The sequence below is a fragment of the Nothobranchius furzeri genome, chromosome 2, assembly GCF_043380555.1.
Source record: "Nothobranchius furzeri strain GRZ-AD chromosome 2, NfurGRZ-RIMD1, whole genome shotgun sequence".
Lineage (NCBI taxonomy): Eukaryota > Metazoa > Chordata > Actinopteri > Cyprinodontiformes > Nothobranchiidae > Nothobranchius > Nothobranchius furzeri.
Genome location: NC_091742.1, coordinates 58,993,254 through 59,021,150, shown reverse-complemented (window position 1 = coordinate 59,021,150; position 27,897 = coordinate 58,993,254). Strand labels below are relative to the sequence as shown.

Sequence of the window (27,897 nt, the reverse complement as noted above, 5' to 3'; positions counted from 1 at the left end):
AAATGCTTTTTTTTACATGAAGTAGAAAGTGAAAGCATCTTGTGCCCGCTCTGTCATCATATTCTGTTGTGCTTTCACAAGAACACCAGAAGAGCCTCAATCGCAGAAGCAGCAGGAGCTCAGAGAGCAGCAGGGAAATGGGGAAACTCTACCAGGTGATGGTTCACGGACTCAGAGGGGAGAAAACGTTGATTGATCTCTGCAACACAGAAGAGCAGATGCAGAAAATGACGGTCCGACAGCTGAAGGAAAAAATAGCTGAAAAACTTCCACAGACGGCAGGTAACCAAGAACTAGACCAGCTGCTGCTTGTGCAGAGTCAGTGGTACTGATTAGTGAAGTGTTTATTGGTTAGACTGTCATCAGATTTCACATAATCACTGACAGTTGTGCTGATTAGAAATATTTTTGTTTATTGTGGCTAAAAGGAAGAAATACCATATTAATCTAAAAGTGAAAGTAAATCATGCTGTTTATTTTCTATTATTGGATCAGCTTATTCTGCATTCTGAGAATAAACAAGCTAAATTAAATCTGATAACATAAAAAAACAACAACAAATAAAACAAATATACATACACCTGTGCAAATTACACGTAAACCTGTGATTAATGACTTTGTTCAAGTAAAACTTTTCTCTGAGTCAGCCGGTTTGCAGAGTAAAGACTTAAGTAAAACAGATTTGTAGCTAACCTTTAGACGTTAAGCAGCTGAACACAACAAGTTGTAACAGGTTCTAGTGAAAATTGATCTTCCTGTTGACGATTTAAAGGTGCAATAAGTAATAATTCTACAGTGAAAAAAAAGCAGTCTAATTTCTCAATATGGTAGAAGGGAGGTTACATTTAAACAGATTCCTTATCAGTTGGCAAAATGGAGGCCAGTCCTCTGTTAAAATGGCTGATGTAGCCTTTGCTTATAATCTGTTCCAGCTCCACACTTCCTGGTTCAGAGCCAATCATGGGTGAGCCTGTTGGGTTGCCAAGTCAGTGCAATCATCTGTAATCTAACACCAGCTGGCAAAAGCACCATTTCTCAAAAAATGGAAACCCGGATAAGAACGCTAGAGGCTAACTTTGAGCTAACAATACTAACAGTGAATTATAGACAAAAAGTTGTCTCTAAAAATATATATAGCTACTTTTCAGTTACCAATAACTCAATATTACAGTGAAATGTCTTTCTTCTTCTGGAGCCAATCAGCACAGCATTTCACAGCAGCTGCTTAGAGTAGACTTGTTTGTATTGTTACATGGACTGCAGTACCCACATTTGACCACAGGATGTCATTCTTACTTTATGCACCTTTAAAAACGACTAAAGTATAGCTGAACAATTCTGAAATGTTAAAATTAAAAATGTGTTAATCATCTTCAAATATGACGATTTATTTAATTTAGTTAAACTTCTGGATAGAACCAGAGGACATTCCTCTGTGTTGTTCTGGGACCATGTTTATGAGTCTCGCATCTTGCTGTGCTTGTGCGGTTTTCTTACAGGACAGGAGAACCTGCGGCTGATTTTCACAGACAAGCAGCTGAACGAGGATGCAAAACCCCTGTCTGAATATGGAATCCAACACATGTCAGTCATTCAGCTAGTGATCAAGGTTCCTGGAGGACTCACAGCTTGAATCAGAACATCTGGACATTCTCCTGACACCATTGCTCTCTCTCCAGTGACTCCAATTCCTGACTGTTTACAATTTATGAGACTTTACTCTGTGATTTTTTTAGCTGTTACTGTCTTTTAAGAGTTAGATTTTTTTGATTTTCTCTTGTGCAATTAAAATGATTTCAGCCACTCCCGTTTGATTGTGGACACTTTTAACGGTGAGATTTAGCAGAAATATGGTGAACAATTAGTTATCTTACCTGTTGTGGACAGCTCTTTGAACAACCTAAGTTTGGAGAAACAGAGATTAACCAGGTAGAAATGGTAACAGCTAATGCTAATGTGAGGCTCAACAGTAGACAGGTAAAATGTCCTAAAATTGATTTGATTTGATAGCAACTCATGCTAAATCATATTTTTATTAACCTTAACACAGCTGTATACTTTTGTTATTCAAATGGAAGTCAATAATTATTTACATGCGGTGATATCTAGCTGGTATAACCCAGGTCCCTTTTAGCAAAAATTCCCAAAAATGACTTGTGAAATAAGAAAAATTTCATGGTGATTTATAGGTTTATAGAACAGGGCAAAGTTTTTTATGCTTGGTGACAGTGATTTTTGCTCTTGTTTTGTTTTAGCTTGTCAGTCTGGTTGTATTAGTTATTCACGAGAGCTAAGTGTCATGGCTCGAGGTAAGTGTCAAACCCAAGACATGCAGAATCAGCACACGTAGTCCAAAGCAGTAAAGTAAAATGTCTTTATTATAAAAACGGGAACTGAAACTGCACAGGGAAGTCCTGTGGGATGAGCAACACGGCTCGAGTCTCTGAGGTGCTCAGGTTAATCAGTAGAGGAGGGGAAGCCGGGGAGGACGCTGGGCAGAGGATGAGAGATCCAGGAGGGGTGAGGTAGCAGAGGGAAAGCCAAACAGGAACGGCGGAGGAGGATGGGACGTGATGAGTATGTTCCAGAAAACGAAGACAGCGAGGGTGAGTATGATGAGATGATCCTGAGCGAGACAAAAACAGGCGTAAGGGATAATCCAATTCCAAATCCAAAATACAATCCAAGGTCATAAATCCACTAGTCGAAGGCGAGTCAAAACACGAATTAACAAGATCAAAGTTCAGAGTCGAGTGACTGGTGCTACCTAAACTGGTGCAATCATCCGGCAAAGTGATGTGTCTCCATCCTCCTTTTGAACCCGCGTCCCTGATTGGGAAATCTCCTGCAGCTGCCGCTCCCCCTGCTCCTCACCTGTGGAGAATTAGCTCAGAGTCTGGTGAGAGGAGAAGGTGTGACTCACCTCTGCCCAGGAACATGACAGTGCCCCCCCCCCCCCCCCTCAACGGACGCCCCCCGGCGTCCTAGCACCGGATCTGGAGGCCTCGAAGTCCGAGATGAGAGAGGGGTCCTCGATGTTGGACCGGGGAATCCAGGAGCGTTCCTCCGGGCCGTACCCCTCCCAATCCACCAAATATTGAAGACCCCGACCACGGGGGCGAGAGTCGAGGATGCGCCGCACCTTGTATACCAGCCCCCCTTTGTAGAGCTGAGCAGGAGGAGGCGGAGCCGGAACCGGGCACAGAGGGCTGGAAACGACGGGTTTGATCAGGGAGACATGGAACACAGGATGGATCCGAAGAGACGACGGGAGTTCCAACCGCACGGTTGTCGGACTAGGGACCGCCGCGACCTTGAAGGGACCAAGGAACCTAGGAGAGAACTTCCTGGTGGTCGCCTTCAGCGGGACATCCTTGGACGACAACCAGACCATTTGACCGGGAGAGTAGGTGGGAGCAGGACGACGGTGTCGGTCAGCCAGTCGCTGATTCCTTTCCGCGGTCCGCTGAAGAGCCGACCTCGTGGTGATCCAAGTGCGGTGGGCCCGACGAAGGAACTGAGGAGTGGTGATGGTGGCATCTGTATGAAGGGGGAACAGAGAGGGCTGATATCCAAGGGAGGACTTGAAGGGAGACTGACCTTTGGCGGAGGAGACATGGCTATTATGGGCATATTCGACCCAAGCCAAATGCTCACTCCAGGTGGATGGTTTGTGGCGCAGACGCAGCGAAGCATGGCACCCAACTCTTGGTTCATCCGCTCGCATTGTCCGTTGGTCTGCGGATGAAACCCCGAGGTCAGAGCCACCTGGGCTCCCAAGGCGGTGGCAAACTCCCTCCAGACACGAGACACGAACTGGGGCCCTCGGTCAGAGAGGATCTCTGTTGGGATCCCATGCAGACGAAAGACATGTTTAATTAAAAGCTGGGCCGTGACGGCAGATGTAGGGAGAGCCTTTAACGGCACCAGATGACAGGCTTTGGAGAACCTGTCCACAACAGTTAAAATGACACTAAAACCATGCGAAGGTGGCAACCCACAAACAAAGTCCAAGGCAATATGGGACCAAGGACGGGACGGCACTGGTAGGGAACAGAGTAGGCCTGCTGGAGACTGATTGGTACCTTTTTGTTGGGCACAGACGTGGCAGGCCGACACATACTCCTTCACGTCTCTGTAGAGGGAGGGCCACCAGAAAGATCGCCTGATCAGAGCAACAGTACGTCCTACTCCAGGGTGGATTGAGAACCTCCCGGTGTGAGCCCAGTGAATAACCTTTCCTCGTAGTGCCTGGGGAACAAACAGTCTGTTGGAGGGTCCGTTACCTGGGCCAGGATCCACCTTAAGGCCCTCCAGGACCTGGTCTCTTATGGGCCATGTTACTCCAGCAACGATGCAGGAGGCAGGCAAGATGGTGCTAGGAGCCGTCTCATCTTCAGAGGAGTGCTGGCGAGACAGAGCATCAGGCTTTGTGTTCTTTGATCCTGGTCTATAGGACAAAACAAAGTTAAAGCGGGAGAAGAACAAAGACCACCTATACTGTCGAGGGTTCAGTCTCTTTGCCTCCTTGAGATAGATCAGGTTTTTATGATCAGTCCAAATGGTAAATGGTAGTTCAGCCCCCTCCAGCCAATGTCTCCACTCCTCCAAAGCCAGTTTTACTGCCAGTAACTCCCTGTCCCCCACGTCATACCTGCTCTCTGTGGGTGTCAAGCGCCGTGAGAAGAAGGCACACAGATGAAGTTTGTGGTCTTCTGGGGATACCTGAGAGAGGACTGCGCCAACCCCGGTGTCAGAGGCGTCCACCTCCACAGTGAACTGCTGCTTGGGGTCTGGTCTGGAGAGGACTGGGGCCTCGGTGAACCTCCTCTTCAGAGTCCTAAATGCAGCTTCGGCTTCTGGAGACCAGGAAAAGGGCTTAACAACAGAGGTTAGAGCTGTCAGAGGGGCTGCGGTCTGGCTGTAATTGCGGATAAACCGTCTGTAAAAGTTTGCATAGCCAAGAAACCGCTGCAGTTGTTTCCTGGTGGCAGGGGTAGGCCACTCAGTCACTGCTTGGACCTTGTCTGGGTCCGCCCTCAGCCGTCCACTTTCTAAAACAAAACCAAGAAACTTAACTACTGAAACATGAAATTCACATTTCTCGGCTTTTACAAATAGTCTGTTCTCCAACAGCCGTTGGAGTACCATCCGAACATGTTTCTGGTGTTGATCAATGGACCTAGAAAAAATCAAAATATCATCAAGATATACAGATACAAAGTCATTAATGTAGTCCCCCAACACTGAGTTCACGAGTCTCTGAAACACCGCTGGAGCATTAGTGAGGCCAAAGGGCATCACCAAATTTTCAAAGTGCCCCAGGGGTGTCTTAAAAGCTGTCTTCCATTCGTCACCTTGGCGGACTCTGACCAGGTGATATGCATTGCGGAGATCCAACCGCGTAAAAACAGTGGCATCTTGCACAGGTTCAAAGGTTGATTAGAGTAGAGGGAGCGGGTACTTGTCCTTCACCGTTATTTGATTTAAACCCCTGTAATCAATACAAGGGCGAAGCGACCCGTCCTTCTTGGCCACGAAGAAAAACCCAGCTCCCAGAGGCGAGGTGGATGGCCTGATTATGCCATTGGCCAGGGCCTCTGTAATGTATTTCCTCATACTGTCCTGTTCAGGTTTGGACAGACTGTAGAGGCGGCTGGTTGGGAGCGGAGCTCCTGGCAACAGGTCTATTCCAATGTCAAATGGACTGTGAGGTGGCAACGTGGCTGCTTGATCTCTACTGAACACTTGCTGCAAGTCATGGTACTCACTTGGTACCTGGGTGAGATCGGGCGGCTCCACAAGAGTCTTTTCAGAGTCCTTGGATCCAGAGGAAGCAGAGGTCAGGCAGGTAAGATGACACTCCAGACTCCAGGTCTCCACACGGCTTGATCTCCAGTCCAAACACGGGTTGTGTACCCTAAGCCAGGAATGGCCTAGAACTACTTGGTTCTGCGGGGAGGGAAACACAAATAATGAGATCATCTCCGTGTGGTTACCTGAGACCTGGAGCTGGAGTGGTTGGGTCCGGTGGGTGATTGTGGCCAGGGGCCTCCCATCCAGGGAGTACACTGTTAAAGGTTCCGGCAGTGGAACAGTAGACAGTCCCCAATCCCGCACCAGTTGAGGGTCCACCAAAGACTGTTCACATCCTGAGTCTACTAGAGCAGTCGTCCGGTGGCGACGACTGTTAACAGTCAAAGCACAGTCAATAAGAAAACGGGAGGTCTCTTTACCTGAATGACTGCCCACCAGAACTCCCGGAACTACTAGTGGGCACGCCCTTTTGACGCCGCAGGGCAAGTGTGCACCATGTGTCCTGGTTTTCCACAGTAAAGGCACAACCCTTTACTGTAACGATGTTGGCGCTCCTCTGGAGTAAGGTGGGTACATCCCACCTGCATGGGCTCCTCGGGTGAGTCCAGAGGAGGAGACCTATGGGATGGACGATGTGCTACAGGTGGTGACAGATCCCTGAATGGTGTCTTCTGAAGCTCCCTGTGTCTCTTGTCGATAGAGATGCATAATGAGATCAGTCCGTCCAGGGTTGATGGCTCGGGGCACAGAGCCAGCTGGTTCCTTACCCGATCGTTCAGCGCTTCGATGAATACTGCTTTAAGGGCATCGTCTCCCCATGATGTCATTGCAGCCAAGGTCCTAAACTCCAGAGACATGTCAGCCACTGACCTTCTTCCCTGCGAGACGTGCAACAGTCTTTTTCTGATGTCAGTGGTGGTCTCTGAACTGCAAAAAGTCAGTTTAAAATCCTCCAGAAAGTCTGGGTAAGAACCAGACAGGAAATTAGGATTTCTGCTCTTAGCCTTCGCCCACCGAAGCGCCTTGCCTCTAAGTAGTCCAACAATAAACGAGATCTTCATTGAGTCAGTAGGAAAAGACCTCGGGGAGTCTTCAAACGCTAGGCGGCACTGTAGCAGAAACCCAAAGCAATCCTCGAATTCACCGGAGAAGGTCGGACATTGCCGAGGAGGAGCCGAACGGAAGTGGGTGATTTCCGGAGAGCCGAGCGCCTCCGGTCCAGGTGAAACCACACCTCCCGAGGCGTGTGCGTGTGGTTCTGTTCCGAACGCCGGAGCGGCGGCTGTCGCTGGAGCGGGGACGGAACCCGAGGCTGTAGAGGAGAGCTGCTCCTGAAGCTGCTGCAGGACGGTCTCCAAACGTTGATAACGTTGGTTGGTGATATTCAGCTGCTCCATGAGGACGGGAAGTGTCTGCTCTTGTTGGGACATCCGGGTAGCCAGATCCGCGAGTGCTGACTCCGCTGGATTAGATGTGTGGCCGGATGATTCTGTCATGGCTCGAGGTAAGTGTCTAACCCAAGACATGCAGAATCAGCACACGTAGTCCAAAGCAGTAAAGTAAAATGTCTTTATTATAAAAACGGGAACTGAAACCGCACAGGGAAGTCCTGTGGGATGAGCAACACGGCTCGAGTCTCTGAGGTGCTCAGGTTAATCAGTAGAGGAGGGGAAGCCGGGGAGGACGCTGGGCAGAGGATGAGAGATCCAGGAGGGGTGAGGTAGCAGAGGGAAAGCCAAACAGGAACGGCGGAGGAGGATGGGACGTGATGAGTATGTTCCAGAAAACGAAGACAGCGAGGGTGAGTAGATGATGAGATGATCCTGAGCGAGACAAAAACAGGCGTAAGGGATAATCCAATTCCAAATCCAAAATACAATCCAAGGTCATAAATCCACTAGTCGAAGGCGAGTCAAAACACGAATTAACAAGATCAAAGTTCAGAGTCGAGTGGCTGGTGCTACCTAAACTGGTGCAATCATCCGGCAAAGTGATGTGTCTCCATCCTCCTTTTGAACCCGCGTCCCTGATTGGGAAATCTCCTGCAGCTGCCGCTCCCCCTGCTGCTCACCTGTGGAGAATTAGCTCAGAGTCTGGTGAGAGGAGAAGGTGTGACTCACCTCTGCCCAGGAACATGACACTAAGTGCACAACACATCAGACCTCATAATCACTTTTGTTTATTTGAATGGAAATAATCTTTAATCTCGTAAAAAAAATTCATAAAGATTACATGTACCAGAGTTCGCTACCAACTTTTATCTATATGGTCCTTAGTAAGTAAACACAATATTCAGGATAGAAAATACAAATATAAATCTAATCCATTTAACAAAAGGCGCGGGGTTAAAACAAAAGTTTCAGGGATAGGTTTCAATTAAGTTTTTCATTACTCTGAAATATATTGTTGTAAAAATCATCAAAACAATTACAGCAGCAGCTCAGGAGGTGGAGCGGGTTGTCCAGTGATCGGAAGGTTGCAGGTTTGACCCTGGCACACAATGAACTACTGCGGTCATGTGTAAACAGCTTCACTCTACACCACTAAGCTTAATAAAAATGCTCTGTTGTCCCTAAAACAAATGACAAGTTTAATTCGCTACACACACACACACACACACACACGTGCGTGCGCGAGCGCACACACACACAAACGGAAATAACTACGGGACTCGCGAAACAAGCTCGTTCAGGCTGATTTCTGCTTAAAATGTAATTTAAAAAACAAACATACAAACGAAATATGTCTATAAACAGAACCGCTTTAAGCTTTTTAGTTTTCTACCGCTATTTTTCAACAAACTACCGTTTAAAACTTCGTAGCTCTCCCCATTTTCTTTTCCTGTTGAAAGTCCACAGCCGGCGCGCAAAGCATGCCGGGATAGCCTTGTTCTGTGAGGATACAACAGACCCGTCCTCGAAATGTGGGCGGAGCGAGGACGCATTTGAGGACGCAAGAATGAGTATTCTTGGAACTTGTCACTGAGCTGTGATGTCATCGACCTCAAAATGCGTCCTCACAAGCATCCTGCTCACGGATTCGGACACACCCTATGACCAGAGAAATGCTGCTGTTGTGTCCTTGGGCAAGACCCTTAACCTGCCTTGTTGGTGGTCTGAGGGACCATTGGGCGCCGGTGTGTGGCAGGCCTCACCTCTGTCAGTGCACCCCAGGGCAGCTGTGGCTATAGCTCATCACCATCAGCGTGTGAATGGGTGAATGACTGTGTTGTGAAGCGCCTTGGTGGGTTGTAGAAGAAGCGTAATGGGCTCGACACACGGGAGGCGACAAACGAACGCAATCAGCGAAATTTGTCGCCGTCGCTTTTATTACCTGACACACGGGAGGCGACCCGCGGCAGCGGCCAGCGGCAAAGCTGTCTACGCGTTCTGTTCCATGGCGAAATTGAAACTTCCGTTGTTTTGTTTGGCTGTGTCAGGTTGGAGGGAATTAAGGTTATTTAAGCGGTTCAGAGTTAAAAAAGCGGTAGATATGATGTTTAACAAGGTGCTGCTAGAGTTATGTGGAATCTTACTTCTGATTTTATTATATAAAACATAATAATAATCAACTTCTCCTCCATGTTTGCTCGGAAATGTGCGGAGCATTATGTCCGCTCATTGGTCAGTGAATGAAACCTCCGTTGATTGGTCCTCGTCCGAGTGACAGCGATGAAAAGTTGAAAATATTTCAACTTTCTGGGATCGCGTCGCTGGGTCGCCTGTGCACGACACGTGCACGAGCGCAAAATTTCACACGCAGGTTTTTCGCGTTTCGCTTGGTAGGAGGGAGACCCGCGATTATCGCTTTGTTGCGCATGTCTCATCGAAAATGAATGGAGGAGAGGCGATGTCGCCTCCCGTGTGTCGAGCCCATTATACAAATACAGGCCATTTAAAATTGTGTTTAATTGGAAAAAAAATATTCACTTATAGAAAAGCTGTCATTAAATATTGAGACATTTAATCTTAACAGACCTCACATCTTATGACAGTCGGGTCTGACACTGACACGTGATTGTAAATTTATAGTTCTGTCACTGGGACGCGTTTGGTCTGTCGGCAACATTTCTGAGGTACCCTGAATGCAGCACTGACGCTGCTGTTGCTGCAAGAAGCGAAAGAGAAACAAATGTTTGACTAATCTGCTCTGACCGGTGAAAGTGCTCCGTTACTGTAAATAAAAAGCTGCATGTGTGAAGGATGTCTGTAGAGACTGATGCTCACGACTGAAGGTAGGTTTATTATTTAGTGTTTTTATTTAGAACTTGTTTTTCTTACAAAAATGACAAGAATTTCTTTGCTGTGTGGCTGGTAGTGAATGAACTGGTGACCTGACGGGACGAAACATGATGAGTAAGCCTACTGGAACAACTGGTTAGTGTTTCTCTTATTGGTTAGTCTCCTGCCACAGATATGCTGAGAATTTAGAAAACAATTGGTGTCACATTGTAATCTGTATTCATAAACCTACGTGGATTAATATAATAAATCATCTACAATTTATAGTCATTACATTCAGCATAATAATAACTTTATCTAACCCAGAAGGTTATTTTACCTCACACTTTCCAAGTTTTTTCATGCTTCAAATGTATCAATCCTAAAAATATTAATATTACTGTTCATTTTTGACCATATAGGATCGCTGATGAAAAGATTAGTTCATTTATTTATTATATTACACCTTAAATGTTTTAAAAATTGTACCTTCACCCATTTTATTTTGTTTTAAAGAGTTATATCTTCATCCTGCACCACAAGATCCACTGACATTTTATTTTTATAATCCACTTTCAATTAAATTTTGCAAAGCACCACATGCTTTTTATCTTGAGAGGCACTATTTACTTCTTCTTCTTCAATCAATCAATCAATCAATCAATCAATCAATCAAAGCTTTATTTATAAAGCGCCTTCCGCAACCCTGTCAGGAAGCCCAAAGCGCTTCTTCTTCTTCTTCTTCTAAATTAGATACTAGCAAGGCCAAATTAACCATATGGGCAACTGGGCAATTGCCCGGGCCCACGAACTCTAAAGGGCCCAAGGCAGCAAGGGCACGAGCAATATACTGTATCTGTAATCTCCCGCTTTATATTAAACTAGGGGACCATATGTCCGGTTTTCCCCAGACATGTCCACTTTTCACTCTCTGCCCGGGCGTCCGGACTGGGGGTTCTTGTATTGATGAAAATGTCCGGCTTTTCATCCAGGCGCAGGGATCGAATTATGGGGGAGCTGGATATCCTACACATCCAGGGGAGCCGGAAAAACGTTTTCTACCTATATTACATCATTTATGGACTCCTTTGAGCAGAGAGCGGCACAGCGCGTTGTTGGGCAGCGATCCAGGCAGCTGCTTCCAGCGCATGGTCCATTCTCAAAGTGGCGCAACCAAAAAACTATAATTAACACACGATCGGTCATGTCCTCTATTTTCTGTCTTATTTGCGGCTGAAGCACTCTGCCACTGCGGAGCTCATCACCTGTGCTGCGGTGATTTCACCTCACTGACGCAGCATCCGTGCTCTCCGCTTTGTGGTCAGGAGATCCCTTTGGTCTGCTCAAAAGTAACTGATGAGGTGAAAAAGTAAGAATCCAGGCAGCAGATTTTCTGGAGAGTTTAGAGGAGATGCAGGAAGATGGGAGACAGACAGGACAGGAAAACAGTTAAATAAAAACAAGAAAACAAAACAAAGTGTTTGTTACAACCCTTGAGATATTAGCGGTCCAGGAGGTTAGGGTGTAACACAAAAAAATAACAAAAAACTGAAAGAAGGCATTTAATATACAAATAAACGAAAAACAACCAGAAACTTCGTAACACCATAACAAAAAGAGGGAAGTAGTTCAACGTCAGGGTCTCCAGGCCAAAACAACAAACAAAACCACCCCTTTAGCTAAAACAAAAAACATGCAACCCTTCTCTAATGAAAAGAAACAAATACAATGCCTGGGCTACACTGGCTGTCCACAAAACAGGAGAAAACGGTGCATCAAAGAAAAAGGCAGAGAACCCCTACCAAATACTTCCCAACTAATAAAAGAATGAACTTCTAGTACAACCAGTATCCACTAAATACTACTGGTATCACAGTAGCTTATGCTACACAGGTTTTAACACCTTCACAATCACCAAAACAGTCTGTGCCCAGGAGTTAGGGGCTGGGGCGCCAGCTGGCTGGAGCTTTTATGCAGGTCCATTGATGAGGAGCAAATGATCCCAGCTGGGCACCCGGGTGTGGCAGCAGACCTGCAAACAAACACCAAACAGGAAGCTCTCTACTCCAAGAGAGCCCCTACAGGGCAATGGACGTAACACCATCCCCCATAAAAGATTTTTACACAGTAAAATTACAACACTATTAAGTTCTACCATGCTAAGGGTATAAACTTGGTACTCTTGAGAGGGCATCGGCGATCACATTGTCTGCTCCTTTTCTATGTTGGATGTCCAGGTTGTATTCCTGGGCCAGTAATGCCCAGCGCATTAACCTTTGGTTGCGATTGTACATCTGCTTGAGGAACACCAAAGGGTTATGGTCAGTGTACACTGTGACAGGATATGACGTTGAACCGACATAAACATCGTAATGTTGTAGAGCCAGGAGCATGGCTAAAGTCTCCTTCTCAATGGTTGAGTAGTTAAGCTGATAAGACTTAAACTTAGCTGAGAAGTAGGAAACCGGGTGGTTGAGGCCATCTGCCCCTTCTTGCAACAACACCGCTCCAGCCCCAGTAGCACTTGCGTCCACCTCCAGTTTGAAGACTTTGTCAAAGTCTGGAGCTGCCAATACAGGTGCACTACAGAGAAGAGACTTGGCAGAAACAAAAGCCTGTTGACAGTCAGCATCCCACACAAAAGGTTGCTTGGTGCTGCACATCTTTGTTAGAGGAGCCACCACTGTGGAAAAGTTCTGGCAAAAACACCTGTAATAGCCAACCAAACCCAGAAAACGGCGGAGTTCACGTCTGGTGGTTGGCATAGGGTAGTGTATGATGGCTTCCACTTTTGCGTTTACGGGGCGTACCTGGCCATGACCCACTTGTTTTCCCAGGTAGGTGACCACAGCTTTAGCAAACTCACATTTAGCCAGATTCAGAGTTAAGGAAGCTTGGTCAAGCCTGTGGAAAACATCCCTTAGGGTGTTCATGTGATCATTCCAAGTAGAAGAATAAATTACAATGTCATCCAAGTAAATATTACAATGTTCCACATCACCCAATACCGAAGTCATGAGTCGCTGAAAGGTAGCTGGAGCATTGCACATCCCGAATGCCATTACTTTATATTGCAAAAAATGGTCGGGGGTTACGAAAGCAGAAATGTCTGATGCCCTAGGGGTCAAAGGTACTTGCCAATACCCTTTTAACATGTCCAGTTTTGTTATGTAGGTAGCTGCACCAATGCTATCTACACAGTCTTCCATGCGAGGTAATGGAAATGAATCTGGGGTTGTGACAGCATTCACTTTCCGATAATCTGTACAAAAGCGAACAGAACCATCTGGCTTAGGTATCAGAAGACATGGAGAACTCCACGAGCTGTGGCTTCGTACAGCCAAATCATTTTCAAGGAGATATTGTACCTCTTGCTTCATTATTTCCCTTTTAAGGGGAGGGCAGCGATACGCATGCTGTTTAATCGGTGTCACACCGCTTACATCAATGTCATGCTGTATCACAGATGTCCGAGACGGTACGTCTCCAAATATGGTAGGGTAGGCCTCAATGAGGCCTTTCACATCCTCCTTCTCATCACTGGAAAGATAAGAAAGGTAGTCATTTAAGGTGGCAAGTATCATTGAATTTGAAAGTCGACCACCATGTTGACCTTTTCTACTTATTTTTAAACCATCATCATGGTTGAGGGGTACAGACACCAGAGCGACAGAAGCTGCCTTTGTAGTTTCACCACCACTTTGGTCTTTGCACTCTTCTTCCCTGGACAGAAAAGGCTTCAACATATTCACATGACACAGCCGGGTTTGGCGCCTCCTGTCAGGAGTGTGAACAATATACAGCTCCGGACCCCACGTGACTCTCAGTTAGTGGACGCCATTTTGGCATGCAAAAAAGCTAAACAAACACGGATGTAACCATGAACATGAACGGGATCCGCTTGGATTTTACTTTGTCGGAGTTTACTTCACACTTTAAAACAGAAGAAATCGTTTTATATAGTCAGAAATTAAATAGACTAAACATCTCCGACCCTTACCGTGCCCCTGGGATACTTTTTAAAAACACCAGAAGCTGTCGAGCGGACTTCTTACCGGCACAACACCGGACCTGGCCGGGGAAACCCCTTGGGATTCCCCCGGCCGGAGGAGCTGGGGAGAAGGTCTGGGACTCTCGACTCTACTGCCCGCTCCGACGCCAGAAGCTGTCGGAGCGGACTTCTTACCGGCACAACACCGGACCTGACCGGGGAACCCCTTGGGATTTACCCGGAGGAGCTGGCTCCGGCGGCTGGGGAGAGGGAAGTCATGCTACTTCCCCCGCAACCCGACTCCGGATACGCCGATGAAAATGGATGGATGGATGGACAAATAACAGATTTACACGTAAGTAGTCTCGGTGTGTGATCTGACAATTGATCAACCATTGCTTAAAAATTAAATACAGCTTAGCCGGTTAATTGCTGTGATCATAAAACACGGAAACGGCAGCACGCAGAACTCACGAGGCAACGTTTTACGTGATGTTTACTTGTTGCTATGAGTAATAAGACAGAAAAAGCCACGCCAAAATAAGTTTAGGAAGCCCACTAAGAATCATAATAAAAGCATTTAAAATAAATACCATACACAGTTGAAGAAACATTGGTTTAAGTACCTGATATGAAGTGGTCGCTGCATAAGCGAAAACCTTTACTCTCGGGATCCCACAGCTTCATTTTAGCCCGGTCACTAGCGCGTTTTATTACAATGATCCAACGTTTGCGGCGCTCCGGATCTTGGGGAATCTTGTAGATGGCTCATTCCTTATGTCGTCCGCATCTGTTCTGCATCCTGGGGCACAACAGGAATCTACCATATTTCCCGTTTGATTGAGTTTTCTGACAATAACAAATAGTCCAGCTGCCGGCTTCTGCATGCCAATATGGCACCGTTTCGATTTGAACTGTTGCATGCCGGGAGAAGTGACGTCAACTCCCGGAGCTCTATAGTCTGTGTCATTTACTTTGGTTTTCACATAGTATGGGCCGGTGAACTGGGCTGATAGAGAGGGGCCCGATGTGGGCACTAGCATAAGTACTTGGTCACCAGGCTGAAAAACACGCATTTCGGTCTTTTTGTCAAACAGACGCTTCATGTTGTGTTGGGCAGTGGACAAAGATGTCTTGGCTATGGAGCAAGCACGATATAGCCTTTCATGACACTGGGTGACAAAGTCAAGCACATTTGTTTGGGGTTGGGGGCCGGCAGACAAGAAGTTTTCCTTCAGTACCTTCAATGGCCCTCGTATTTTATGCCCAAAGATCAGTTCATTTGGGCTGAAACCAAGAGACTCTTGTTTCGCCTCACGAGCTGCAAACAATAAGAAAGGTAATCCTTCATTCCACTGTTGCTCAGTTTCAAAACAGTACTTTCGAATCATCGATTTTAAAGTCTGATGCCATCTTTCCAGTGCTCCCTGTGACTGGGGATGGTAAGGGCTAGATGTGAGATGTTTGATGCCAAAAGACTTTAACGTCTGTTTGAACAGTTTAGATAGAAAATTGCTGCCTTGGTCGGTTTGTATGGTTCGTGGCAGTCCAAATATTGTGAAAAACTTAAGGAGTGCTTTACTTATTGCTGGAGCGGTGATTCTCCGAATAGGAACAGCTTCAGGGAATCGGGTTGCAGCACACATTATCGTCAAGAGAAATTGATTACCGGTTCTTGTTTTTGGTAGAGGGTCCACACAGTCCACTAAAACACGCTCAAAAGGCTCACCAACAGCAGGAATGGGACTAAGGGGAAAAGGTGGTACCACCTGGTTGGGTTTTCCCACAATTTGGCAAACCTTGCACATTTTACAGTACCTGGCAACATCTTTCTTCAAGCCCGGCCAGAAGAAATGCTGAAGGATGCGGTCGTAAGTTTTTGTTATCCCTTGATGACCAGACCAAGGGTGGTCATGTGCCAGATGCATTATTTCTTCTCTGTAGCCCTTTGGAATGACCACTTGGTGTACAACACCCCAATCATCATCACCTTCCTGTTGCAGGTCTGGTCGCAAAACCCACTTCCTTAAGAGCAGCCCATCCTCAAAGAAAAACTGGTGTGACAGTCTTTTATCTTTGTTGAGTGCCCCTTCAAAACATTTAAAAAGTGTTACATCACTTTTTTGAGCTTTGCTCAAACACTCATGTGAAACTGGTAGAGAAAGATCCTCTGGGTTAATGGTTGGGCTCAGATCAACAGGCTCGAGTTCAGAAGGGTCAGCAGCTGATAGCCGGTCCTCTATCAAAGCCGATCCTAAAAGGGAATCACTCAAGTTTAGGTCCTCCAGCTTATTAGCCTGGGACCTAGTAAGGACACTAGCAGAAAACACATCAGGATGGGATCGCAACAGGTCATCTTCTTCTAACAGGGACTTCGGTTTATCCACCACCACAGGCATAGGAATCACCTTGTCCCCTGCAATATCATTTCCCATTATGAAATCAACTCCAGCGACAGGAAATGACTGTCTTACAGCCACATCAAAGACACCTGAAGCCAACTTTGACTTTATAAATACCTGATGTAATGGTACTGGTACATAGTCCATCCCAATCCCTTGTACTACTGTACTGGCTTTACAGGATGAAGTACTACTGAAGGGCAGACAATCAGACAGAATAAATGACTGGGAACCACCAGTGTCCCTCAGAATCTTTACTGGTTTCTGATCTTCTTGCTGACCTGTCAAAGAGACAAAACCATCAAAGATGAAAGGTTTAAAACATACATCAGGTTCTTCCAGAGCAGTTGGCAGTGGTGAGGGCCCAAGCGTTTTGACCAGGTTAACACCTTTAGTTGGCTTTGGTCCTTGAGGCACCTGTTTACGTTTAAGGGCCCAGCACTCAGAAACTATATGTCCCACTTTGTGACAAAAAAAAACATTGTCTTTCTGAGTTAGAACTCTGGGAACCTTTGGCTGGGTGGTATGGAGGTTTAAACTCTTTCCGAATCTGATCACGAGGAGAAGAATCAGACTTGCTCACAAAAATGTTCTTGTGTGTTAAAGCGAACTCGGCCGCTAGGACAGCTGCCTCTTGGAGGACGTTCACTTTTTGTTCATTTAAGTATAATGCCGTTCGCTCGGGAACACAGTTCTTGAACTCCTCCAGCAACATCAACTCGCGTAGTGAGTTAAAGTCTGTAGCCTTGCTTGCCTGACACCATCTGTCAAAAAGCATTTCTTTTTCTCGGGCAAACTCCATAAAGGTTTGGGTGGTTGTCCTCCTTTGGGTTCTAAAACGCTGCCGATAGGCCTCAGGCACCAACTCATATGCCCTTAGGATGGCATTTTTCACTTTGTCATACACAAGACTGTCCTCCATGGACAGCGCTGCACATACCTCCTGGGCTTTACCCGCCAATTTACACTGCAGCAAAAGAGACCAAACTTCCTTGGGCCAATGCAGAGCTACAGCAATGCGCTCAAAGGCATAGAAGTATGCCTCCACTTCAGTCTCTCGAAAAGGAGGAACCAAAACGATGTTCTTTCCTACATCAAACGAGGAAGGGGCTGGAGTAGTGGACAGGTTAACAGACACCCTACCCTCGTCCTCTTCATCCTTGTCAGAAGAAGGCAGTTCAGGGGACAGTTTCTTAGACTGCAACTCCATCTCACGTATTTTAATTGTGGTTTCAGCCTCTATTTGCCGACACTTCAACTGGAAATTTAGTTCATCTCTGCGTTCCTTCTCTCTTGCTTCAAGCTCTAGCCGTACAAGACGTACCTTTAAGCGTGCACTAACATTAGAAGGTGCTGTCTCTGGGGAGAACGGCACAAAACGTGGAAGAGAGGCTGGGGGCTTTTCGTCCACTGGCCCAGCCGTAGGGGTCCTGGCTCCTTCCTCAGCCAGCTCGTCCAGAGGTTCGGCAGGTTCAGGTACAGACGAGGCATCCGCCTTGTTCTCCCCCTGAGGGAATACACCATTTTCAACCAGACCGTTAAACACAAGCAACTTGAAAAGTAAAAAGTAGATAGATTTATCTCCACTACACGTTTTTACCTGATAAAGCAAAAAGTTATACACATGTAATATTTATACATCTGATAGTTCAGATCACCTTCAAAACTCAGTCACACAGCCAGGGCTGTTTCAAGACATTTTGGGGGCCAAGGCCAAATGACCTCAAGTTAAGACCCTCTCCTCATTGGTCAGTCCACACAAGGTGGGTCAAAGGTTACCCTGAGCAGGTTACGTGATGTCAGGCATTCAAGTATTGAGTATATTTACTGCATATTACAGTAATATATTCTGTATGTGACCATATTATGGTGATCCTTGGGTCGTGATGATGGGGCCCTTGAATATTGTTGCCCAGGGTACAACGAAGTGTTAATCTGGCCCTGGATACTAGAACACACCGTTGCCTAGGGGGGTCTTCTATCTGGTTATATTTGAACTTGAGTACTTATGTTACATGTATTGCCACACCCAAAAAATCCAAAAATTGGAAAACAGATGTAGCTGAGAATGTGGCTTTGAGGGTGGGAGCAAATGAACCAATGTAGCTACTAGCTACCTGAGCTAACCCCTAAAGCAAAGACAGAAGCTCCAGGGCAGCCAAACTGTGCAGCTGTAATCCTGCTGTTTGCCTCTGGAGCTCTAATATGAAATGTAAAAATACAAGCAGAACCTCAGACTGCACTCTGGCCGCTTACGTCAGCTCATACTCCGCTCCTCCGCCACGATCAGAGATCAATGGAAGATTAGCTACAAGCTAACCCAAAGCTAACGGAGGTTTTCGGGTGCTTTTAGCGAGAAAAATGTAGTTGAGTTACTCCAAAGTGAAGGCACTTCCAGCCAGGAGACAGGAGAGGCAGATTTGCAGGTTTCTGAGCGCAGGGCCACTGCTGTTGAAGGGAAAGACTGTACAGAAACCCAGCAACCCTTGTACAACGGCTACCTCGTAGATTTTTTTACCACTAGCGATGCCCTAAAGCTTACCTAGCTCTAGATACTTTACCCAGCAGCCACACCAACATGTTTTCTTTCAACCCATCTTTGACCAAGAAGTGTTATGTTAAAATGCACAGCATTTCCCCACATTCAACCAACAATCTACCTGAGCAAACCGAAGCTAACTCAAAGCTAACTGAGGTTTTTGGATGCTTTTAGCAAGAAAAATGCGGTTGAGCAACTCAAAAGTGAAGCAGCATCAACTGAGCTGCAGTGTTTCTGTGGTCTCCCTCAGCGATCCACAGGCGACCAGCGTGACTACAGCCGAAGCAGCTAGCGTCTCGGCTGCCTGGGGAAACAGGAACAGCCAGCCGCCTGCTTTAACAACTGTTCCTGGCTGGTAGACAGGAGAGTCCAGGCACCTGCTCAAGTTTCATAATCCAGCGAGCAACCCCACTAACGTATTTGACCAAGCATTTCCCCTCTCATCCAGTGAAATAAAGTACATAAATATAAATTTACTTACTGATAAAAATGAAGCTGTTCGGTTGATCTCTTAGCACAATCAATATCACGGCTTGCCCTCTTTGTCCAAATAATTTTATGAATTAACATCCAAACATGAACACACAGAGGACAAAGCTAAAGTTCAGAGTCAACATGTGGCCTTTCCCGTAGTTAGCTGCTAGTGCTAGCTTCGACGTAGCTCTGATGCTCATGCTACCTTTCAATCCCAATCTAACTAATCATAATTCCAAGCCTCTAATTACACCTAAATGGAAGAGTTACAAAAACATTCACCTTCCTCAGGATTGTCATGACTGTGATCTAGTCAATATTTTGCTCACTTCTGGTGTCAGCCCCTAGTGGATGAAAGTGGAACTGCAATTTTTGGCACTTCCGTGCTTGCTTCACAAAATTCAAACCAAAGTGACCCCTTTGTGGATCTTGGTGGTGCAGTGTAACCCTCTGTCTAAAGCCAAGTTTCTCCCAAGGGAGACAAACAAATAACGTCGACTTTGAAACAAAAGTGCATTCCTTTCAGCTCAATATCCAGTCAGCTCAGTTGGCAATGGATGGTTTATTCTCAGCTCCAGGAATATTTTTAATAATTTCTTACATAGAATATAGTACAGTACAATACAATACAATACAATACAATGTGATACGATACGATACGATACGATGCGATGCAATGCAATGCAATGCAATGCAATGCAATACAATACAATGCAATGCAATGCAATGCAATGCAATGCAATACAATACAATACAATACAATACAATACAATACAATACAGTATAGTAAATGATAAAATAGCCTGTATTTATATAGCCCCTTCTTAGGGTTATACAACCACCCAAGGCACTTCACAACACAATACGCCATTCACCCATTCACTCACACATTCACACAGTGATGAGCTACGATGTAGCTACAGCTGCCCTTGGGCACACTGACAGAAGCGAGGCTGACGAGCACTGATGCCACCGGTCCCTTCGACAGCAGCAAGGGGGGTTAAGTGTCTTGCCCAAGGACACAGTAGCAGCATTCTCTGGTTGGAGTCGCTATTGAACCTGCTGTGGAGAGGAAAACTCTCTTTTAACAGGAAGAAACCTCCAGAGGATCTTGGCTCAGTATAAGCAGCCATCTGCCACGATGAGTATACACATACTGTCAATAGCAAATATATCAGAACTAAGGCCGTACAACAATATTCATTTTGTATAGTAATAAGTTGACTGTGTTTTTTGATTGAAGTCCATTTATAGTCAACAACATTAAAATAAAAATGTTTTTACTATCTACATCTGAATTAACCTAACTTCCCGACAGCTAAGTACCATGGGCTGATCAACCTTGGGTCAACATGTTACCTGAACAGCGTCCTGCAGGTTCTGTTCATGACCAAAGAGTTCAGAGATGCTGTGATCAGGTTGGTTGTTGTTCTGGGTTCATTAATATGAGTTTGAATGACCCCTGTGTAACAGCTGACTTCTGATTGTTTAGAACAAAAGGGGAGAATCCTGGTGCAGATTTTATCGATCGCCATCTTAAACATCTGTTCACTGAGTTACAGAAACGGAAAACTAAGACACGCAGAATATTAAAGGCTCTGAGCATTAATAACGGTAAGGTATTTCAACATGGTTTTACTATTTTTTTAGCTTTTTTTTTATTTAAGCACTTTTAATGTTTTCTGGCTAATAAAATACAAACATTTTATAACAGTTTCGACAAATCATCATAGTAAATGATTATAGCCTACCTGATTGAATAAATACACACGAGTAATTCTATTTTTGCCTCGCAGTCAATGAACTCCAGGATGCTGCAGAGTACTTTGAGAAGATTTTAAGTAAAACCAGTCCTGATGCAGCAAAGGTAAAACTTTATTAAATCAACAAAGACATTTGCTCTGAAAATATTTTATAGGATTGTGTTTGTTTATCTCTGCAGATCTTCCATGGTCAGATGACACACAGAACCACTTGTTCTGAATGTGGCACACAGAACGACACAGATGGACCTTTCTGGCATCTTCCTCTTGAGCTGGTAGATTCCTCCAGTGGGAACTACAGCGTGGTGAGAATCAGACTCACTTTGAGCTTCTCAGTGTGTTTCTGTAGCACAAATACAAACGTTTCATCTAAATGTTGCTGCTATTGATGATCTGCCAGCTGTCTAAAGAACAGATGATGAACGTTTCTTAGCTGTAAATATGTCGTTTACACTGGCTGTTTATCAGGTTTCCTTCCAGTAAGTCTTAAGATGCTGTCTAAATGACCTTTGCTTGGTCACACAACCAGGAACTGATAAGACACGGTTACCAGAAATGATCCAACACATTCAAGCTAGAACAGTGTTCCTGGAATAAAACGATTGACTTATAAATTCACAGAGATAAGCACTGTCATAACTTCTGTTCTTAAACTTTTTTTTACATTATTTAACTTAAAAGACTCAAGGGAATAAAGCATAATATTGATAATGGGTTGGATTTATATAGCGCTTTTCCAGACATTGAAAGGCCCTTCCATTATTCACACACTGCCAGTAGTAAAGTTCTCAAACCTACAGCTTTGATGTTCTTTTGCTTTAAAAATTCCTTTTTCTCATCAGCAAAATAAAAGGCACATTTTTCAGGATGGCGGCATCGATTCGTTTTTGAGAGCCTCAGAGTTTAGTGGAGATAACCAGATGTACTGTGACACCTGTGAGGCAAAAGTCAACGCTACTAGTGTGAGTTAACACAACACGTCTCGGATCTTTTCATCTGTAACAAATAATGGTGGTATAAACATATTTTAACATTTGGGAGCATGTTTTCTTTTAGAGCTATGTTATAAAGGACCATCCAGATGTTCTGATTCTGCTGCTGAAGAGGTTCGACTATGACCAACATCACAAGTCCTTTATCAAAATCAACTGTTGTGTTGAAATTCCTCACACCTTAAAGATTCTAGAAGTAAATCTCCATTGTAGATTTTGGTATTTTCATTTTTTAGCTTTTATTCTAGAATGACCTTTTTCTCTTTGTTTTTGTGGATCAGAACCAGACATATGAATTCTATGCGGCTGTTGATCATGTTGGTGATCTGAGAGGTGGACATTATGCTGCAACAATCAAGCCTCAGGATGATGACAGATGGTACAACTTTAATGACGCCAAAGTCACTCCGGTGAGAAATCACTGTTACTCCAAAACTACTGCACTCTAAAACATAAACGTAGAAAGTTATTTGTTTGCCCTTTTCAGGTTGAATGCAATCCGTTTCCACACGACGCTTCCATTTTAAGGTGAGTTTCAATGACACTGGGCGTTTCTCAATGCCAAGGCGCCTTGTCTTGCGAGGCCAGACGCCTTTGTTTACAAGGACACTGTCCTTCATTGGTCAAAGAAAAAGGATAAATGGAACAGACTTGCATCACGTGACCGCGGCTTCCACGGCGGTCACGTAACGTCACGTGACACTGGAGATAACGTTATATTTTATATGTATTAGTTTCAACATAAATATATAACGAGACTTTTACTTTTTTAATTGTGTATATGTTTGTTAAATTAAATATATAAGTGAGTTACTACCCGCTAGCCACCAAAGCTGCAACTACTAAGAAACTAACCAACCATAGATAACTTCTTTGGATCTAAAAAAAACATTTTTAATTAGTTGACTTACCTTTAAACTTGAAATTTGCCCCAGAAGTAGCTGCCGGCTTCTGATCCGCCATCCTTTTGAAAATACTGCAGTGTATTCTGGGTAATTTTTGACAGAGGCTAGGCTACAAGACACCTCCCGTGTATCCTTGCTCAGCTAGCTAATTAGATAACAAACGGAGAACACACGCCTCGGTAGAACATGAACATTGGAACACATCTTGGCAGCTCCTGATGACGTATCTCCTAGCGACCGGGGCGGGGCCAAGACGTCAAGACATGGTTCCTTGGCATTGAGAAACGCCCAGGAATTTGGTATGAATCTTCCTGAGAGCTGTACTGTAAAACAAGATGGCTGCTTAGACGATTATGCTAAGCTATTAGTTCAGATATTGTAAGTTTATCCTCCAATATATAATAGCCAGTCGTGGGGCAGAATCTATGGTCTTCTTCAAACTGTCTTCTTCAAACTGTCTCCACACACATTTGGACAGTGCTAGGACCAATTGGAGCAGCAAACAATGTGACGTATTTATGGAAATCAGTCAACGGGGCAGTCCTCCATACACCTTTGAAGACAAAAAAGAATTAAATACATTCTTTTTTTAAATAAAGGACTTAAGTACTTCTATCGGCTCATGTCTCAAAGACAGGTCCACCATTAAATCTTCCAAAGTTGATGCCAAAGCCATTTCAAACCAGTGCTGTTTCTGAGCCGATGTTGTCTTTGCGTTTTTTTTTTTTATCACAACTCTGGTGGTAAGCCCGCCCAACAAACCTAAGAGCGATGTGATTGTGTCACGATGGTCGACTGGGTACGGGAGTTGAGCTTGGTAAAGATGTTTGATATCAGGATTATTCGGTAGAGAACTCTGATCAGGGGTTTCAATGAAACGATGACTGAGTGAAGAGCCGGTGCGGCGTCTTCCATATATAGGCTTGGGTGTGACTGGGAGAATGCCGGGAGTTCCCGCGAGGAGCATGCTGGGAAATGTGGTCCAAGATGGAGGCCGGTTAGCTGGGAGAGACCGTCTGGGGGCTTGGGTTCTGACAGATTGGCCAGACCTAAAAGTGTTCGTGTCAAAGGTGGACTTGCTGAGGCTACAAGGGAGCATAGCTAGACTAATCTGCAGAGTAAAATCTTTTGCTACTGTTGGTCTAGATTTCTAGGCTACCCACCCCCACTCATCCAGGAAAAGAACTTGTGTCCACACCACCACATTTGAGTGCATTCATAGGCATATCAAGCCTGTAGGTGGCAGTAGTTCCCCAAATGTCTCTGCTGAAAAACATGGAAGTGGAATTAGTAGATGCAGGGAATACCTGTGCTTAAACTCCTTCGTGTGTGGTCTTCTACACGGAGCAAGAATTTAGTTTGTAAAACAAGCGAGTGTAAACTCAGTTCACATACATTCAATGTCTGATCATTTTTGTCACAGACCTTGATTGATGTGGAACCTAAAATCCCAGTTATTTAGGTCCACAAACAAATCCTGACAGCGGAGAATTCACAAATCTCCAAGTTGGTTGTATTTTTTATCGTTTTCAGCGTCATATATCTTCACTTTCATGTGGATGATGAACCAAACCCTAGAAAAGTGTCTTTGTTTTGTAGACGATGCCTATGTGTGTACAGAGTCTAAGAAATGGAGTATCTATTATCACGAAGGAAGATCTCTTTCAGCATGATCACATCACCATGGTGACAAATGGAGTAAATTTCAGTGTATTTCAGAGATTTAAATAAATGTCAAGTTTGTAAACAAATCAAATAAATTCTCTGTCACAATCAAACAATACAGGGTATCCGCGGGTCCTTAAAAAGTCTTAAAAAGTCTTAAATTAGCTTTTCCAAATTTAAGGCCTTAAAAATCCGTAAAAATGACAAATAACCCTTAAATACAGTTTCCAAAGGTCGTAAATTACCAAAGACCCAATAAACAAGATTCTTTTATTTCTATAAAAATTTCGTAAATTTCTAGTTAGCGTTCAGTATTTCTTGTGTATGATATTGGCGTAAGCGGAACCGTACACATTCAGTTGGTTGTGAAAGGGGGCTATTTTTAGATGAGCACGTTAGCTGGTTAAGCTAATGGGAGCTTGCGCCATGGGGAAGTGCAAGTTTAATGGTTAACTGGATGGCTAATCCCACGTTCGCAACGTGGTTAGCACCGGTTCCATAGCCTGGCAAGCTCCATTGACGGCTCTCGGTTGTGGGGCGGGTTCTACCGTTGTCTTTCAAATGATCTCCGCATTCCACTGGACAATGAATGTGACATACTCTTGTTTCACTCTGTTGCATCACCCCCCCCCCCACCAGGCATATAGAGTGCCCTGATTGGCCCACAAAGCGGATAAAGCTCTGTGATTTGTTCACTAAGCAGATAGAGCACTATGATTGGCCCACCATTATGGACCAATCACAGCTCTTTATGTGTTTGAAACCCCTCTAGAGAGCTGTGATTGGCTAGCCAGAGTCCTGGTCGGAGCTGCTGAGGTTCCAATGGAGCATGCCTAGACCAAACTTTGCAAAGCAAGAATTTGGTCTAGTTCACTAGGCTACCGGTTCCACGCAATAGCTGGAAATGTAGCTTAAATTTCATTTTTAAAATAGCTTAAAGTCAAAGTGGCCTTAAAAAAGGTCTTAAAAAGTCTGAAATTTGGCTCCCTTAAACCTGCAGATACCCTGAAATAAGAAAATAAGAAGTTATTCATTAACATGTTTTGTGTTAATTTAAGACAGTAAAAGTTATAATTAAGTAATGATGACATACAATGATAATAATGTAATAATAATGAATAAATTACTGTTAACATTTTCATTGAAACCATCTCCTATTTTTCTAGAATTTTCTTAGTTTAGTTATATTTTTTCATTAATAATTAGCACAAACATTAACCCTCTCAGGCTCAAAGTAAGTTTTGATAAAAGGACAAACAACTAAGTCCTCCAGGGGTACTTCTGAGTTAAAAAATGCTCATGAAATATGTGTGTGGAGTAACCAGGTAGCTAGGTTTTAACGTTGCAAATCTGCAACGCCTGCTTCCAGAGGGTTAATATGATATAAGGACTAATATATCAGCTACCTCGTGTACCTGCCAGATGAGGGTGTGGCAAGGTGGAGAAACAAGGGCCCAGGCGGGATGTGATCCCCAGACTCCCGGGTGAGAGTAACTCTCGCTAACCGGTCAGCCAAAGACGTCCCTGTGGCCAAGTAGCCAGGGAGCATGATCAATTGGGACACAGTGACAGGAGGCTCACCCTGTCACAAGGGGTTAATCTTTATTTTTATTTTTATTTTCTATAGATCTGATAATGCCTATCTTCTGTATTACAGAAAAACAGGTAAGGTATTTTCAGTGATAACAAACTAATGACTTTATCAAACAGCTCATCACTGCGCCTGAGTCTTTGTTTTTTTTCTGGATGCTGTAGAAACGAATCCTGGAGAACCAAAGGAGGTGTGCACATCCGAAGAGCAGTCTGCTACCAGTGGGATGCATGCACAGAAGAATGAAAACACAACAAGTGTCTGGAATATGGCTGATAAAGTCCACCAAAACACAGGTGTTCATCAGAGCAGCAAAGGGTCTGATGTTCCTGCTCCATGTGGCAGACAACAGAGCCACATTAAACAAACTGATGAGAAACAAAAAGGGGAAGAAAGTGCTGAGAGGCGGGCACAGCATCGTGACAGTAAAGAACTCTGTAGGGATTGTAAACAAAGTGGAGGAGGCAATGGAGCTGAAGAAGACAGGATGCATACAGGTGGAAAGGCAAAGAGAAGAAGAGGGTGTGAGTCTGATAAAGATGGCGGTCAGGAGGACGGTGTAGCAACAAATGAGATTAAAGAAATAAATGATCAGAAGTTTACAGAAAGGAGCGGAAGCAGGAGTGAAAACAGAAAAAAGTATAGAAGCAGCCCTAAGAGTGATGAGAATCGTCATGTTGATCAGAGAAAATTAGATGATGAACAGGAAAAAGGAGGAAAACTAGTCGTGACAAGATCTCATTCTGATGTTATGGATCAGGAGAGAAGACGCTCTCAACAAAAACCCAGTGGTACATCTAAAACACTAATACATGCTTCAAATAGAAGCAACGAAACACAGAAAACTGGCAAACATGTCGCTGATTTTCAAAGAGAAACCACAGAGAGACGGACAGAAAACTGTCAAACTAGAATCAGCAGCAGAAACCTCCAATCAAAACACTCACGACTGGTTCTAGCTGAAGAACCCAGAGAGGTTCCTAGTGAAGATAAATGCATCAGCAAGACAACAGATGCTACAAAACCCAGTTCACCGCGTACTGCTGGTGTAGACCCAAGGGAGCAGTCTTTATCTACACAAGAAGACACGGGAAAAGGCTCCAGAAAAACACGAATGAAGAGAAAGACTGATCATGCTGGTAGATTTAAAGGTTTAGAGCTACAAGCTTCTCAAGGAAACAATGTAAAAAAGTCTAACTGTTTTACTTGGTGTGTATTTGGGCGAAAGGGTCAGGACTCTGATTAAAAGATCAATTAAATTTCTTCTGACTAAACTCCTGTCATTACCAGGTCTTTCAATTGGATGGTTGTTCAATAAAAGAAAAAAAAAGGATCACTTTTTTGTTTATGAAATATATTTTTAATGTATTTGATTAACACTTCATGTATCTAATAAAAAGAAACCCAATTTAATTTGATTTTGTCAGAAGATCAAGGCATGAAGATGTGGAAGAACGTTGGGTCCACTGGAGAAAAGAAGAAAGAGATTTCTGGCCCTTTTTTTTCTCAGAATTCTAACTTTAATAATTCTGATGGCG

At 44.4% G+C, this 27,897-nt stretch overlaps 1 protein-coding gene across 3 annotated transcripts; it reads left to right on the top strand.

Moving 5' to 3' along the window:
- On the top strand, positions 1-27,622 carry LOC107395801 (uncharacterized). 3 transcript variants are annotated; one of them, XM_070546859.1, is made up of 12 exons: positions 9,733-10,051; positions 10,135-10,193; positions 20,762-20,861; positions 20,936-21,057; positions 21,240-21,310; positions 21,386-21,511; positions 22,049-22,168; positions 22,263-22,394; positions 22,480-22,608; positions 22,686-22,726; positions 26,396-26,433; positions 26,524-27,622. In XM_070546859.1, exons 2-12 carry the CDS (start codon positions 10,166-10,168, stop codon positions 27,603-27,605), a joined length of 1,989 nt encoding a protein of 662 aa, XP_070402960.1. In that variant the 5' UTR covers positions 9,733-10,051; positions 10,135-10,165; the 3' UTR covers positions 27,606-27,622. The 3 variants fall into 3 exon arrangements, 2 of the variants coding, with proteins under 2 accessions (XP_070402960.1, XP_015830739.3); XM_015975253.3 differs by having other exon boundaries at positions 9,736-10,051; positions 22,073-22,168; XR_011517197.1 differs by lacking the exons at positions 20,936-21,057; positions 21,240-21,310; positions 21,386-21,511; ... (4 more) ...; positions 26,396-26,433; positions 26,524-27,622 and adding an exon at positions 1-282 and having other exon boundaries at positions 1,500-10,051; positions 10,135-20,861.
- The last annotated feature ends 275 nt before the right edge of the window (positions 27,623-27,897 follow it).

Excerpts from the sequence above, each read along its gene's own strand:
- LOC107395801 (XM_070546859.1), top strand. The coding sequence starts at position 10,166 with ATGATGAGTAAGCCTACTGGAACAACTG. Across the intron at positions 21,058-21,239 it reads GGCTCTGAGCATTAATAACG|TCAATGAACTCCAGGATGCT; the intron begins GTAAGGTATTTC and ends TTTGCCTCGCAG. Across the intron at positions 21,512-22,048 it reads CCAGTGGGAACTACAGCGTG|CAAAATAAAAGGCACATTTT; the intron begins GTGAGAATCAGA and ends TTTTCTCATCAG.